At 39.9% G+C, this 17,172-nt stretch overlaps 1 protein-coding gene across 3 annotated transcripts in view; it reads right to left on the bottom strand.

Moving 5' to 3' along the window:
- Positions 1-894: 894 nt before the first annotated feature.
- Positions 895-17,172, bottom strand: part of LRRC9 (leucine rich repeat containing 9) — a 584,298-nt gene continuing 568,020 nt past the window's right edge. For all 3 annotated transcript variants that reach the window (XM_033952892.1, XM_033952893.1, XM_033952894.1), the window contains one exon: positions 895-2,251. Coding sequence is in view for 1 of the 3 variants with exons in the window: in XM_033952893.1 (XP_033808784.1) it covers positions 2,218-2,251 (34 nt within the window). In the remaining 2 variants the exon portion in view is untranslated. The remainder of the gene's footprint in view (positions 2,252-17,172) is intronic.

Below are 17,172 nucleotides of genomic sequence, written 5' to 3'. Positions count from 1 at the left end.
AGCAGGGGTGTCCAATGTCGGTCCTCGAGGGCCGCAATCCAGTCGGGTTTTCAGGATTTCCCAATGAATATGCATGAGATCTATGTGCATGCACTGCTTTCAATGCATATTCATTGGGGAAATCCTGAAAACCAGACTGGATTGCAGCCCTCGAGGACCGACATTGGACACCCCTGCTCTAAAGAAAAGGAAGGGATAGCAGATGGCATGAATGGGCCATATGCTTTTTCTGCCTTTATTTTTTTCTGTTTCTATATTTTTTGAATTGCTTTCAAAAGCAATACTAACACAGCTATTTTAACCAAAATTTTGGAGAAAGTATTTTTCTTTCAATGTATAATTAAGCTGTGGAATTTATTGCTCAAACATGTGGTCAAGGCAATTAACATAGCTGGATTTAGCATAGCTGGAGAAATTCTTGGAGGACAAGTACATGAACCATTATTAACCATGTAGGCTTGGGAAAACCACTGCTTATCTCTAGATGTGAGCAATGAAAAATGGATCTACTCCTTGTGATCCTGCTGGGTACTTGTTACTTAGTTTGGCTATTGTCAGAGGCAAGATGCTGGGCTTGATGGAACTATATTATGACCCAGAATAGCACATCTTATATTAAAGAAAAAATACCCTCACTATAGTCTTGCACTTAACAATTATTTCAGTCTTTCACCTGGTATCAAGCAGTTTTAAATGCACAAAGAAAGATTTTGTTTCAAATATTTCACAATAAGAACAGAAATGTCATGTACAACTAATGTTTTGAATTGCTAGTGTATGTGACCCATAGTACAAGAAAGACATCGTCTGGCTGTAAGATGAACTGCAGAACATTAAAATACCTCTACTTCAAAAAGAAAAGTACATCCACTAAAAAGCAAGAGAAAATGTATATAGCTTTCAATATATTTTAATGTTTTACTATTATATAGGTGCAGACATAAAAAATAAGTAATTAGAATGACAAACTACTAAAAAGATAATTTTTAAACAGTATTTTAGTATTTGTATAAAGAAAAAAAATGTGCACAATATTCAATTATTACATGTATATTGTTCATTTTAAAATGAATCCAAAATATAAAATGCATAAGCATTATTTTCTCTACATCAATCTATTACAAATCTTTATAACAGATTTGTTTTACATCTTACATCCTTTTTCAGCTGTGTTAATGTAAGGTACAATAACCAGAGTGCTAGATCCAGGGATGTACTGGAAGATGCTCCTCCTAGTACCTTATTGAATTATTTTATGAAATAGTCTCATCAAATGGAGAAGAGCTAGCAAGATTCACTTGATAATAAATTGGTAGCACATCATTAGTTAGGTCACATTGTACAATTAGGGAAAACAAATAATGAAGTTTTATATGCAACAGTGTAGCATAATTAAATAACAGCATGGTGAGTCTGAAATTGTTTGCCCTTCTGTAAAAGGCATATTAATTTAGATGAGCAATTTCCTTCTATTACTAATATGTCTATGCAACTTTGAAAATGAATTCTCTGTGTGAATGAGCTTGTATGCCCCACATTCATTCAGTTGATATGATTCACATTGAACAACATTGGCATCTTTTTAATTAGAACATAACTGTGTTTTATTTCTCTCTTACCTACAAGATAAAATCACTAGAGATGAGATGATTTCTGAATTGCAGGTATCATGATTCAAAAACATTGAGTTACAATCACATGTTTTGTCAATCATGCTTTTATTGAATTGTGATCAGACATTATCAAGGCAAGCTGCTCAATTCTTACTTTGGATCACTGTCCAAAACATCTCAACCCCCCCCCCAAAAAAAAAAAAAATACTTAGAAGCTCTGCATGTTTGAATAATGATGATCCAAAAATTAGCTCTTGTTTATAAGTAATATCCAACAAATGATGATGGTTTTCTACTGAATTAAATTTGGATATCCACCAAAATGGGAGAACAAAAAATTCATCAAAATGTCAGCTAGCCCCAACTGTTGACAGTATATATAGTGGTAACTATGTTTCATTACCTTGGGAAACGTGATTAGCTAACAAATTAATTTACTGTAATTGAGCACTAAGCATACATGAATTATTCAAACCTCTGTGGTTCTCTTGTATAAATTATCTTGTGCTTTAAAAGGTCAATTTTAGTCACATTTTTAGACTGACCCCATTCTAAATGTAAAAAGAATATATATAATCCATCATCGCCTTTTCTTCTTTTTCATTCAGTTTGGCCTATAATTGCCATTGTTTGGTATCCTGTAAATAAGAAATATTTTAGTCAGACTTATGATTTACTTTTTACAGCAGACACCCTCAATTATAGCAATATTTTGGCAGCTACATTAAACTTTGTTTTGCTATTTATTGTACACATTTTAGAGTAAAACTTGGATATGTGGCAAATAAGAGTCAAGGACCAAAAAAGAAAAGACAGGAGAGATGTTCTTCCAAACAGTATTTATTCTTTAAAATACATGTAGTCCCAACATGGATCCAGGTTTCGGCATACAAATATGCCTTCTTCAGGGTACACTTAATGCTGCAGCACATATGGCTCAAAATTATGGTATCAGTGAGTTAAGCACAAGCGATAAAAACAGTGCTGGTTACCAACAAGGATTTTTTTCAAAATCCTCATTGATGACCAGCATTGTTTTAATCGCTTCTGCTTAACTCACTGATATCATAATTTTGCGCCATATGTGCTGCAGCATTAAAGGCTCCTTTTACGAAGGTGCACTAAGTGTTTTAGCGCATGCACCGGATTAGTGCGCGCTAGCCGAAAATCTACCACCTGCTCAAAAGGAGGCAGTAGCAGCTAGCGCGCGCTATTCCGCGTGTTAAGGCGCCTTCGTATAAGGAGCCCTAAGTGTCCCCTGAAGAAGGCATATTTTTATGCCAAAAACTGGATCCATGTTGGGACTGGATCCAAAGTAAGAATGTATTTTAAAGAATAAATATTGTTTGGAAGGACATCTCTCTTGCCTTTTTTTTGGTCCTTTGGCAAATAAGAGTCAACAATCAAGTTGTAGGCGATACTGTTTTATTGGACTAATAATATACTGTATATTTGATGAGCTTTCAAGAATTATTTTCTCTTCTTCAGTGAAGAAATAATGCAGTTACACTGAGTTTAAATAGTAGAAACTTAAGGATTAAGTTGTGTGGTTGCTGTGTTCAGTTTAAAGGTAATACATAGAAATAAAACATAACAGAAAAAGGAAAATAAAGTGATTCCTTTATTACTGGACTAAAAATCATTTTTTGACAAACTTTCTTCAGGTCAGTTATGAGTAAAATTTGACAAAATCAAAGGGCCCAATATTCAAATGATTTAAAGGACCAGAAGAGGCGCCAAGAGTGCTACTGAAAATGCTTGGTAAGCACTTAAGCCAAAACCAGCTATTTTGGAGGTGTTCTAGGGCGAAGGCACTCAGCTGGTTAAGTGATGATATTTAGCACTTAACTGGTTACAATAACTGCAAAAATAGGACTGCATAAAGCACAGTCCTATTTTTATGCAGTTTATAGTCGGTTAAGTGATGAATATCCCACTTATTTATTTATTTATAATCAGCTCCCTAATCACAGAAATCCAATGTTAGGGCCTGCATATGGCCTGGCATTGAATTTCTTGGTGTAATGTTGGCAGTGGTCAGCAAAATATATATAGTGAGACATGAAAATCATTTCAATGACAGTCTAGAGCAGGGGTGTCAAACTCAATCACATAAGGAGCCGAAATTTAAAATCTAAGTCGCGGGCCAAATTTTTTATTAAGATACTTAGGGGTCCTTTTATTAAGGTACGCTAACCGATTTAGTGCGCGCTAAATGTGCACCTTAATAAAAGGACCTCTTAGTCTTAGTAGAAGTATAGGATTACAACCTCTCCAACCCCATGCCGGCTCTGAAATGTAAACAAAATAAATAAAAAAAACTTTCCCTCTCTCTTCTAGATCCTAGTTCATGCCTGCTGTCTGACACCAGCTCTTGCAGGATACACATTTCAAAACTGACATATTGTAATAACAAAACAGAAAATACAATTATTTTTTATACCTTTTGTTGTCTGGTCATTATTCAAATCATGTTGTGGTCCCAGGCTCTGGTTGTCTTCTGATAACTCGCTTGCTAGGATCTCCTTTTTTCTTCCCTTTTCTTCTGTTTCCCTTCCCTTCCCTGGAGGTCTGGCATCTTTCCTTTTGGCCCAAGATTTGGCCCTCTGTTCCTTCCCTCCCTCCATCCCCGCTTCCCAGTCTCATATTAAAGCAGCCTACAGAGGATTGCCGGTCAGCTGTAGTGAACCTAGTAGGCTGCCTTTGGCCTCCGCAGTACGTTCCCTCTACCGCGGTCCCGCCCCTCCTCTGACAAATGGGACCACAGCAGAGGAAATATGCTGCTGAGACTAGGGCAGCTTGCTAGAATCGCTACAGCTAACCAGCGATCCTCTGCAGACTGCTTTAATGTGAGACCAGGAAGCCTCGTGAACCTACAGCTAATGTTGATTGGATAAAAAAAATATCTGCTGACAAGCCAGCTTAAGTGCAAATTTGTAATTGTCTGGTGGACCAAATTTTATTACACGTGGGCCAGAGTTTGACATGTCTGGTCTAGGGGGGGAGGTAGGGGTAGGGATGGGGCTGAAAGAGTGACGAGGAGAAACAAGGAGAGGTGGATTGGTAATCAGAAGGTGACAAAGCAGGATATTTTTAAAATTATTTTAACTTCTAGGTTCCAGGATTATTTTAAAGTTACCTCTTGGTATTCTGACTATATGAAGAATAGACTGGCTGCTCAAATGAGAACCAGAGATCATCAATCCTTTCCTAGAATTCTTGCACTTGGGTTATGGGTTTTCATGAAACTCTGTAATGAAGTCCCAACAGCACAGGAACTCACTATTCAGGGTCATGCATAAATTCTACTGCCCGATTCCCCAGGGAAACTATTTTCTGCCATCTCCTTGAGTACTTCCTAATGGAATTCAATTTCAGCTGGCTCATCTCTGTCAGCAGCATCTAACACATTATCAGATTTCTGTTCCCACTGTGAAACAGTTATTTGTGTCTTAAGCAGCTCAATGGCAAAATCAAAACTGTTAGCTTCAGAACACCATTTTTTAAGGTTTTCTGCTGGATTGGCAGAAGCCTTCTCAAAGTAATTTGGTTGTGACTTTGCTTTGCCCAATTTTAAATCACTCTGCTCTGTGTTTCCTGCAGGCCTTTCCTCCTAGACAGATTTTCTCTTTGTTTGGCAAATAAAAGTCAACAATCAAGTTGTAGGTGATACCATTTTATTGGGCTAACAATATATTGTATATTTGATGAGCTTTCAAGAGTTATTTTCTCTTCTTCAATAAAGAAATAATGTAGTTATACTGAGTTTAAATAGTAGAAACTTAAGGATTAAGTTGTGTGATTGCTGTGTTCAGTTTTGCTTTCTCTGTCAAGGACTCACCAGGAACCTTGTAGTTCATAGCATTTATGTTACAGTAAAGCACAGTTATTTACCGTAACAGGTGTTATCCAGGGATAGCAGGCAGATATTCTCACATATGGGTGATGTCATTCCACAGAGCCCTGGCACGGATAACTGCCAAAGTGCACCCACACTTCTAAAGACTTTAGAAAATGCACAAATGATTGCCCACACATGTGCTAGTGCCCCTCTGTCGACTTAGCCCATATAATTCCCCAGCTCAATATACCAGCTAAGAAGCCAACTAGGGGAGGTGGGTTGTGAGAATATCTGCCTGCTGTCCCTGTTATGGTAAGTAACTGTGCTTTATCCCAGATCAAGCAGGCATGATATACTCACATATGGGTAACCTCCAAGCTTGAATGGGATCGAGGGAGTCTTGGCATATTTTAAGAAAATAAAGTTTGTAATACTTTTTGGCCGAAATGCCCATCTTGTCTGGAATATGATTCCAAACAATAATGAGAAGTAAAAGTATATACTGAAGACCAAGTGGCAGCCCTACAAATTTCTTCAATTGGAGTTGAACGCAAAAAAGCTATTAAAAGTAGCCATAGCTCGAACTTTATGAGCTGTGATACGACTTCCCAATTGCAGTCCAGCCTGAGCATAACAAAATGAAATGAAAGCAGCTACCCAATTGGAGATTGTTCTTTTGGAAACATGATGACCCAATCTATTTGGATCATAGGCAACAAAAGGTTGAGAAGATACTCTATGAGGTTTTGTTCCATCCAAATAGTAAACTAATGCTCGCTTACAGTCCAAGGTATGAAGAGACCTTTCTGCATCATGAGAATAAGGTTTAGGAAAAAAATACAGGGAGAACTACTGATTAATTGAGATGACATTCAGTAACAACCTTTAGTAGGAACTTTGGATGAGTACGAAGTACTACCTTGTCATGATGAAAAACTGTGAATGGTGAATCAGCCACCAAGGCTTGTAATTCATTAACCCTGCATGCAGAAGTTAGAGAAATGAGAAAAACTACTTTCCAAATAAGAAATTTGAGATGAACAGTTGACATCGGTTTAAAAAGTGGTTTCATTAATTTTGCCAGAACTATATTAAGATCCCAAACCACTGGAGGTGGTTTTAAAGGTGGTTTAAGATTAAGAAGTCCTTTAAATAAATCTAGAAATTAAAGGATAAGTAGATATAGGGTTTCCATCCACAGGTTGATGAAAAACATTTATTGCACTTATGTGGACTCTATTAGATGTGGTTTTAAGACCAGAATTAGATAAGTGCAGGAGGTAATCCAATATTGAAGAAATTGAAGATGAAATTGGAATAAGTTTATTACAAATACACCAAGTAGAAAATCTTGCCCACTTATGCATGTAACACTCTAACATGGATGGTTTTCTTGAAGCTTCCAAAATAATTCTTACAGGTTGTGAAATAGGTAAATCCAGTGAATTCAGACTGAGAGAAACCAAGCTGTCAGGTGTAAGGAGCGAAGGTTTGGATGTAGAAGAGTTCCTTGTCTCCAAGTAAAGAGAGAAGGAAAAATTGGAAAAGTTATTGGATTCTTGGTTGACAAACGGAGAAGTGGAGGAAACCAATGTAGTCTTTGCCACCAAGGAGCAATTAGAATCATGGTGGCTGACTCTCTTCTGAGTTTGACAAGTGTCTCGAGAATGAGAGGAATGGGTGGAAACGCATAGAGAAATTTGTGGGTCCAGTCTAATAGGAAGGCATCCGTTTCTACGCGATTAGGAGAATGGAGTTTTGATCAAAAACGGGGTAGTTTGTGGTTGAGTGGAGACACAAATAAATCTATTTGCGGAATCCCCCATTTGGAGAAGATGAGTCGAAGAGCTTTTGAGTTTAGAGTCCATTCATGAGGTTGAAGCATTCAACTGAGTCTGTCTGCCATAAAATTTTTTCCCCTTGAATGTAAATCGCTCTCAAGAAAACCTTTTAAGCAATAGCCCAAGTCCATATTTTTTGTGCTTCTTGACAAAGAAAAGAGCCTGTTCCTCCTTGCTTTGTTTATATAATACATTGCCACCTGATTGTCTGTTCGAGCAAAGATGACCTAAGCATATAGAAGATGCTGGAAAACTTTAAGAGCTTTGTAAATCGCTTTGAGTTCCAAAAATTGATTTGACATTTGCGTTTTGAGTGAGGCCAGCGACCCTGGGTGTGGAGACTTCCTAAATGTGCTCCCAAAGCATAAGTCGATGCATCTGTTGTGAGAACTTTTCGATGTGGTGGAATGTGAAACAGCAAACCTTTTGAAAGATTGGAAGAGTTCATCCACCACTGAAGCAATTTTTTTTAGAGATGATGTCATAGAAATGTGGTATGAAAAAGAATCGCACGCTTGAGACCACTGCATAGCCAAAGTCCATTGAGGGGTGCATAGATGAAGTCTTGCAAAGAGTGTAGAGGCCATGTGACAGAGAAGAACTATCATGTTTCTGGCTGATATAGTTGATAACTGAGAAGTTTGATGACAAAATTGCCTTAAAGTCTCTTGACGCTGCTGAGGAAGAAAAGCTCTCATTTGTATCGTTTCCAGTCGAGCTCCTATAAACTGGAGAATTTGCAATGGTTGTAGATTTGATTTTGAGAAGTTTATTTTGAAACCCATGCTTTGGAGAAAAAGTATTGTATGTTGAGTTGCTAATATGACAGCTTGTAGAGACGGCTCCTTGATAAGCCAATCATCTAGGTAAGGGAACTTGAAGGCCTTGAGCCCTTAAGGTTGCTGCTATAACGACGAGGCATTTGGTAAAGACCCTTGAAGATGATGCGAGACTGAAAGGGAGTACCTTGTACTGATAATTTATTTGATGATGATTTATTTGAAATCTGAGATAATTTATTGATGTGGGATGAATGGATATATGAGTGTAAGCTTCTTTTAGATCTAGAAAGCTTAGCCAATTGTTGTGATCTAAGAGAGGATATAAGGTTGCTAGGGACAGCATTCAAAATTTTTCCTTGATGAGAAATTTGTTGAGTCCTCTGACATCCAAAATAGATCGAATACCTCCTGTCTTCTTCGGGATAAGAAAATAGTGAGAGTAATACCCTTTGTTCCTTTGATTTAAAGGAACTTCTTCGATAGCATTGAGAAGTAGCAGATCTTTGATTTCCTGAAGATGAGAGGCCTTCCTCGGAGGATGGTCTGAAGGAATGGTTTTGAAATGAAGGAAATAACCTTCTCGAATGATTTGTAAAACCCATTGATTGGCAGTGATCAATTCCCAACGATGGTAATAATATTGAAGATGACCGCCTATGGGGAGAAGAGAAGATGGGGAAATTTAAACTGTGACTATGCTCTCTATTAAGTTGTCAAAAAGACTGTGTTAACATTGATGGTGCAGATGTTTGAGGCTTTTGTGAATGTTGTTGCTGCTTAGGCCTCCTTTGTTGCTGTTTCACAGAGACAGGGGGTTTTGAAGGAAATGTCCTCTGAAAAGGAGGTGGTATTTTATAAGAATGAGAGGAAGATGGTTTGGATTTACACCTCTGTAAAGTATTCCAATACTTTTCATGATCACTAAGTTTTCGTGTAGCTGATTTCATGGATTCACCAAATAATTAATCTCCTAAACATGGTATGTTTGCTAAATGATCTTGTAAATTAGCATCCATATCTGACACTCTTAACCAGGCTAATCTTCTCATTGCCATTGCCATAGCAGAGGCTCTGGAGGTTAGCAGACTGCTGGGCACGATGGACCACTGGTCTGACCCAGTAGCGGCAATTCTTATGTTCTTATATGCTAATTGGACCATATATTGACATAACTGGAAGAGATTAGTGAAAATACGTTGAAACTTCTTTGGCCTGATGGAATATGTGTTTCAAGTATTGATAACTACTTCAACTGTTTTAGTAAATGCTTCATATAGCAAGTGAAATAAAACCTATAATTATTCAATAACATGAAATTTTGATAAAGGTATTTACCAAACTTGTCCATGGTTCGCCCTTCTCTTAAACTAAACTAAAACTTAATTTTATAGACTAAGTCTTCAACCAAAAGGTGCTCAACTCGGTTTACAATAATGTAAGTATAGTACATAAATATAGAAGAATGTAATCTAGAATGGCTTAATTTCCAAAGTGTTTAGTAAACAAGAAAGTTTTTAGAGCTTTCTGAAATAAAACGAAGGGGCCTAGATTTCTAAGTGAAAGCGGTAACTCATTCTAGAGCTCAGTTAATTTGAAAATGAAAGAGTGGCTGAATCTCTTGAAAATTCTATTTTTACCCCTAATGGAAGGAAATGTAAGTTTCTTCCTGGTGGAACTGTCGCATATACCTTTGAAGGCGTATACTTTTTAAGGGTATACTCCACTGTCAAGGACTGATGAGAGAGTTGACATTTATCAAATCCTGGAATTGGAGTTATTCTATACATAGAATCTAACTTCCGTGGAGCTACAGGAATTGAAAAAGGTGACTCCCAGTTTTTATATAATGTATCCTTTAAAACTGTATATAAAGGTAGCTTTAATGATTCTTTAGGAGGTTGGTCATAATCCATAGTCTCCAAGAACTCTTGAGAATACTTTATATCTGCTTCTAATTTAACAGATAATTCTTGACCCAATTGCTTGATGAAACGTGTGAAAGATAGTTTCTCAATAGGAGAAGGATCTCTGAATGAAGATTTATGAGGTGAACCTGAAATTAGTGGTGATGAATGAGATATTTCCATATCTGTATGAAGCTGAAGGTCAGAATCTTGATGTAATGAAGGTGACCTCAAAGGATGCTTCTGTTTATGATGATCTGAAGAAGGGGATGAGTCAGATACATGTTTTCTTTTCTTTGTATGCTTTCCAGATTTTGAGGAGCAATATGAAGAAGAAGAATGGTGTTTGGTTGAATAGTAATGAGGAGAATGTATAGATGCATGGCAGTCGTGTGGTGAATGACTACACCTCGATGTAAAACGTGAAACATGACCTTCCATTGATACGTTGGTGAGGCCCCACTTGGAGTATTGTGTTCAGTTTTGGAGACAGTATCTGGTGAAGGATGCAAGAAGACTTGAAGCGGTCAAGAGGAGGGCGACGAAAATGATAGGAGGCTTGCGCCAGAAGATGTATGAGGAGAGGCTGGAAGCCCTGAATATTGTCACAAACCCGACACCAGAGTGAGGTTTGTGCCAGAGAAGGGACAAAAACCCCTGACTGTTAGGAGAGCAGACCAGTACAGCAGCCCTCCTACAAACAGTTCCCAGAGCTCAGTCATTGGCAAGGGTGCCCTACAACAAGAGGACTGGGGAGGGAAAGATGAGAGTGGGAATAGCCCGGTGCAGCAGGAGGTGCCTTTGATAAAAGAACAGCCTAGGAGGCAGGCTCACAACACAGCCAAGGCACAACTGCTGAGCCCAATTAGGGCTAATCAGAAAGCCCAGCAGAAGCTACAGATCGTCCCTCCCCCCTGTAGGTTAGGCCGTGTCCAGCTTAGGGCTTTAGAGGCTCAGCTCAGGAGAAACAAATCAGTCTGTCCTGGGGCAGCTCAGGAAGGAGGCTCAAGGGACTGGGCTCCTGAACCCTCTCAGAATCAGGATGTGGAGATGGCAGATGTTACCCCTGTCTCTGAAGCCAGCCAGCCAGCCAACCCAGAGGCCATGGAATTTATGGACACTGCCATGGATTCAGAAGCAACTGCAATGGATGAAAGCTAAGTGCAATACCTTTATCTTTTTGCTGTGCTTAGTTTGTGGACTTTTGGGATTTTGAAAACTGTATGCACCTGTTTGGAACCGGTGAGCAGTGCTGGGCTCATGCTGCAGAGGTGCCTAAACCTGGAAGCCTCAAAAACCAGGTTTATTTTGTTTGAAAGTTTTTCTTTGTGTGTACCTTTTGAGGTTGAGTGAGTCTGTAATATGGACTCTGTATAGGGGTGATAGTTTGGGGAGAATCCACACAAGATCCTGGGAGGGATTGTGGGGCCATTTGCGGCATGCTGTTTAAACACAGATTTTGAATTAGTGGATTCAGCTACTCCCCTCCCCCACCAACTACGTCTAAGTTGGTTGGGGCCAGGCCTGCTTCAATCCAGGCCTGAATGCAGCTCTTTTTCTCTTCAAAGAAAGGGCTATTGCCTTATTCCTGCCAGCTTGCTAAAGGCAGATTTATTAAGGCTGGACTATTACAGACTAAGGAACTACTCACCTGTTATACCTGTAAGGAAGGTGTAGGTTGTTTGTTTTTGCAGCCCAGTTATTCTTTCATGTTTTGCTTTTGTTCATGGAAAGAATGAACTAAACCCTGTTCAGGGTTAGTGAACTCAATAAATTGGGACTTTATTTTATTTTGAACTTTATTGTTCCTGACCAGTTTGTGCTTCTTTATTGAATAAGAAACCAGCAGGACTTCCAGCATCTTCTGGAAGCACGTGGAGCGCAGGCTATTCTGGGCGCTGACCGGAGCCATCGTACAAGCCGGCACCGGCGGTGCCACAATATGTACACCCTAGAGGAAAGGAGGGACAGGGGAGATATGATTCAGATGTTCAAATACTTGAAGGGTATTAATGTAGAACAAAATCTTTTCCAGAGAAAGGAAAATGGTAAAACCAGAGGACATAATTTGAGGTTGAGGGGTGGTAGATTCAAGAGCAATGTTAGGAAATTCTACTTTACAGAGAGGGTGGTGGATGCCTGGAATGCGCTCCCGAGAGAGGTGGTGGAGAGGAAAATGGTGACAGAATTCAAAGAAGTGAGGGATGAACACACAGGATCTAGAATCAGAAAATAATAGTAAATATTGAACTAAGGCCAGTACTGGGCAAACTTGTATGGTCTGTGTCTGTATATGGCTGTTTGGGGGAGGATGGGCTGGGGAGGGCTTCAATGGCTGGGAGGGTGTAGATGTTACTATGATACCTTTCCCTCAATGAACCTTCCCCCGATCAATACTTTTCTCTCAATTAACATCTTGATGACCGTCTTGATGATGATCGATGCATGTCTATCGAAGGTGATCGATGCATCTCTCTCGATGTCATTTTTTCTCTTGATCAATGTTTCTCTCTGTCGATGTATGTCTAGATGAATACTTCGCTGATTTTTCCTTTGATGAAAACCTTGATGGGGATCTGCGTCGAGAGGGGATGATAGTGCCCACATCTCGCATTGTTGGGTGCTCAGGTTGGACTGATACTGGAGAAGTCATTCCAAACTGGTGTCCAAACTCAGCTCAGATTAGAGCATCGAGTTTTTGTTTGAAAGATGACACTTATACCTTTGGCTTGGAAACTGGTACCATATGTGTCACAACTCTCTCTGAAGAGGATGATGATGATGATATACCTCTTGTCTTAGAGAGGAGCCGTAGGGGCTTACACTTGGTCAGCATTTGGCTTGATACCTGAGTGACCAGTGCCCCTGACTTTGAAGGTAGCTCCTTAGTTGGTTTATCTAAAGAAAGGATCACGTCGGACATTGGAGTTAGTCTTGGAGCTTCCGTACATGAAGAACACAGTACTACTCGAAAGGGTCCAGAGAAGAGCGACTAAGATGGTTAAGGGGCTGGAGGAGTTGCCCTACAGTGAAAGATTAGAGAAACTGGGCCTTTTCTCCCTCAAACAGAGGAGATTGAGAGGGGACATGATCAAAACATTTAAGGTACTGAAGGGAATAGACTTAGATAAGGACAGGTTGTTCACCCTCTCCAAGGTAGGGAGAACGAGAGGGTACTTTCTAAAATTGAAAGAGGATAAATTCCGTATGAACGTAAGTTTCAAGTTTATTGGTTTTTTAATATACCGACCATCAAACAAATATCTGGACGGTTTACAATATATCTAAAACAAGATAAAAATAAGATAAAATATTAGGTATTAAAAATAAATATGTGTACATAAATAACGTAGACTGGACAAACTTGAAAGTGAGGGTAAAGGGAAGGGAAAAGTTACATATTGAAGAAGAACTGGAGACAGTGGGGAAGGGGAAAGAACATATAGGATGGGTCGCTTTATGAAAGCGGTTGGTTGAGATTAGAATGAGAAGTAAAAAAAAATAGAAAAAAAAAAGAGATAGAGAGTAGAATGAGAAAGAGAGAAGTAGAAAGAAAAGAGAAAAAAAAAAATGAAAAAGTTAAGGTAAGTCTAAACTTAGCCAAAGGCGTCACAAAATAAAAAAGTCTTTAGGTTTATCTTAAATTTGTCTAGATGAAGGTCGTCACGGAGTTGCTGTGGTAAAGAGTTCCACAATGTTGGAGCAGTTACTGCGAAATTTGTTTTCCGAGTATAGTAAAAGTCTTTTATAGAGGGAATGAAGAGAAGTTTTTGGTCGGTTGACCTTAGAGTACGAGGGGAGCATTGGGGAATAAGAAGTTTATCGAGAAATAAGGATTGGTGAGAGTGTTTTATTTTGAAGGTGAGTAGAATGATTTTATAGGTGATACGGTGGTTAACGGGGAGCCAATGAGCCTCTTTGAGAAGAGGAGTGACATGATCAAATTTGCCTTTTTTGTAGATGAGTTTTATTGCTGTGTTTTGTATTAGTTGTAGGCGTCTGATTTCTTTTTGGGGGAGACCGTTGAGGAGAGAGTTACAATAAGGAAGTTCTTCTTCACCCAGAGAGTGGTAGAAAATTGGAACACTCTTTCAGAGTCTGTCATAGGGGAAAACACCCTCAAGGGATTCAAGACAAAGTTAGACAAGTTTCTGCTGAACTGGAACGTACTCAGGTAGGGCTAGTCTCAGTTAGGGTGCTGGTCTTTGACCAGAGGGCCGCTGCGTGAGCGGACTGCTGGGTACGATGGACCACTGGTCTGACCCAGCAGCGTCAATTCTTATGTTCTTATATTGCTCTCCATGTCGATGCCTTTGGAGCAACTGTAGACACGGAAGCTGATGTCTTTGGTGTTGTCATCAGCAATGCTAAATCCTCCTCTATGTGTACACTGAACACTTTCTGCTGTTGCAGAAGCCGGCTCTTGATGGTGTGTTTTTGAAATGTTGAGCAACAGGCACAAGTGTTGATGCAGTGCTGGGGATCGAAGCACTGTATGTACCAGTTGTGTGGATCAGTAATTGAAATTGCCCACTGACAACTACCACACTTCTTAAAGCCCATCAGTGGTCAGGATAAGGAGGGGAACACGGCCCTAGCTAAACCAAATTCAAAGGCTGTACCTTTTAACAGGCTTTGCCCAAACAAGGACAGGAATAGAAACGAAATTAAATGGCTGAGCCGTTAACAGGCCTTGCTTAAGTGATTGCCTGAAGGCAACAACAAAGAAAATAAAATTAAATGATCCTTTTTTTAAAATATAAACATTAGTAAGCAGAAAATAAAAAATGGCATAATTTAAAGAAAAAAATACATGCGAAAGCAGAAGGGCACAGCTATGGCTCAGACGTTTAGAAAAAATAACTTTTCGGCTGAGCAGAAAAAAAACAAACTAGGGAATCACGCTGGGTACGTCAACGGAGGGGCACTCGCGCATGTGCGGTGCTGTCAATTAGAAACATAGAGTATGACGGCAGAAAAGGGTCGACGGCCCAACAAGTCTGCCCACCCAAGAACCCTCCCTCCCTCTCATCTATTAAGCATTCCTCTGGAGTGACCCCACCTGTCTGTCCCATCATCCCTTGAAGTCGAGCGTGTTGCTGGCCTCGACTATCTGACTTGGAAGACCATTCCATCAATCAATTACCCTTTCGGTGAAGAAGTATTTCCTGGTGTCCCCATGAAATCTTCCCCTTCTGAGCTTTAGCGGATGTCCTCTTGTCACCGTGGGACTGGTAAGAAAAAAGTTTCTTCCTCCACCTCAATGCGGCCCGTGATGTATTTGAATGTTTCTATCATGTCCCCTCTTTCTCTGCACTCTTCGAGAGAATATAAGTGCAGACTGCTCAGACGTTCTTCATATGGGAGATTTTTAAGTCCTGAGACCATCCTAGTGGCCATTCGCTGAATCGACTCCATTCTCTTCACGTCCTTTAGATAATATGGCTTCCAAAACTGAACACAGTACTCCAGGTGAGGTCTCACCATGGATCTGTATAACGGTAGTATAACTTCAGGCTTTCGGCTGATAAAGCTCCTTCTGATGCAACCCAGCATTTGTCTAGCCTTTGCTGAAGCTTTCTCCACCTGATTGGCAGCTTTCATGTCTTCCCGGATGATTACTCCCAAGTCCCGTTCTGCTACAGTTCTTGTTAAGTTTTCACCATTTAAGGTGTATGTTCTGCATGGATTTCTGCTACCAAGGTGCATCACCTTACATTTTTTGGCATTAAAATTCAGTTGCCAAGTTCTGGACCATTGTTCCAGTAAAAGCAGGTCCTGTTTCATAGTGTCAGATGTAGTTGCACTGTCTGGTTTTGCTGTGCTGCCCACAATGTTGCATAGTTTAGCGTCATCGGCAAATAATGTAATTTTGCCACGAAGTCCCTGAGGCAGATCCCTTACAAAGATATTAAATAGTATCGGGCCCAAGACTGAGCCCTGCGGTACTCCACTAGTCACTTCTGATGTTTTTGAGGGAATACCGTTTACCATCACCCTTTGAAGTCTGCCGCTAAGCCAGTCTTCCACCCATGCAGTCAGTGTTTCTCCTAGGCCTATTGCATTCATCTTGTTCAATAATCTACGGTGTGGGACACTATCAAAAGCCTTACTGAAAGCCTTACTGAAGTCCAAATACACGATGTCCAGGGACTCTCCCCCATCCAGTTTTTTTGTTACCCAGTCAAAGAAGCTTATCAGATTGGACTGACAAGACCTTCCCTTTGTAAAGCCATGCTGGCATGGATCCCTTAATCTTTTGTCATCCAGAATCGCATCCAATCTGTTTTTTATCAATGTTTCCATGAGTTTACGCACTATTGATGTGAGACTCACCGATCTGTAATTTTCAGCCTCTGCCTTGCATCCCTTTTTTAGAGCGGAATAACGTTGGCAGTTTTCCAGTCCAAGGGGACTTTTCCCTTGCGTAGGGAAAGGTTGAAAAGCTCAGCTAATGGTTCTGCCAGGACATCTCTCAATTCCCGAAGTACTCTGGGGTATAGACTATCCGGGCCCATAGCTTTGTTTACTTTTAGCTTTGATAGCTCATGGTAGACATTGCTCGCGGTAAATTCAAGGTCCTGGAATGGGTCCTCCGAGCACCCCTTTGTCTGTAGCTGAGGTCCAGATTCTGGCGCTTCGCAAGTGAAGACCGAGCAGAAGTAGTTATTGAGTAGTTCTGCTTTGTCTGCGTCCGAGTCTATGAAATTATCGTCAGGTTTCTTTAGGCGCACAATACCGCTGGTGTATTTTTTCCTGTCACTTAAGTACTTAAAAAAGGATTTATCCCCTTTTTTAACCTGTCTTGCTATACTTTCTTCCATCCGGAGTTTGGCCTCCCTGACTGCCGTTTTAACATTTTCAGATTTCGTCAGATAGTTTTCTTTAGCTTCCGGTCGTTGTGATTGTTTGTATTTTACGAATGCTTTTTCTTTTGCTTTACTAGTTCTGAGATCTCCTCAGAGAACCACTGTGGTCTGTTTTTTTCTGCACTGTTTGCTCACAATCTTTATGTATTTGTTGGTTGCTTCTTGCAGGGTTGATTTCATAGCCGACCATAGTACCTCCACACTGTCCGTCGCACTTTGGTTTTACAGCTCTTTGTAGACATAGTCTCCCATGCACTGAAAGTTAGCTCCTTTAAAGTTTAGGACCTTAGTCGATGTATTTGACCTAGTGATTCCTTTCTTC

The sequence above is a fragment of the Geotrypetes seraphini genome, chromosome 7 (assembly GCF_902459505.1).
Source record: "Geotrypetes seraphini chromosome 7, aGeoSer1.1, whole genome shotgun sequence".
Classification (NCBI taxonomy): domain Eukaryota; kingdom Metazoa; phylum Chordata; class Amphibia; order Gymnophiona; family Dermophiidae; genus Geotrypetes; species Geotrypetes seraphini.
The sequence above is the reverse complement of the archived record's forward strand: the minus strand, read 5'-3'. Positions and strand labels throughout refer to the sequence as shown.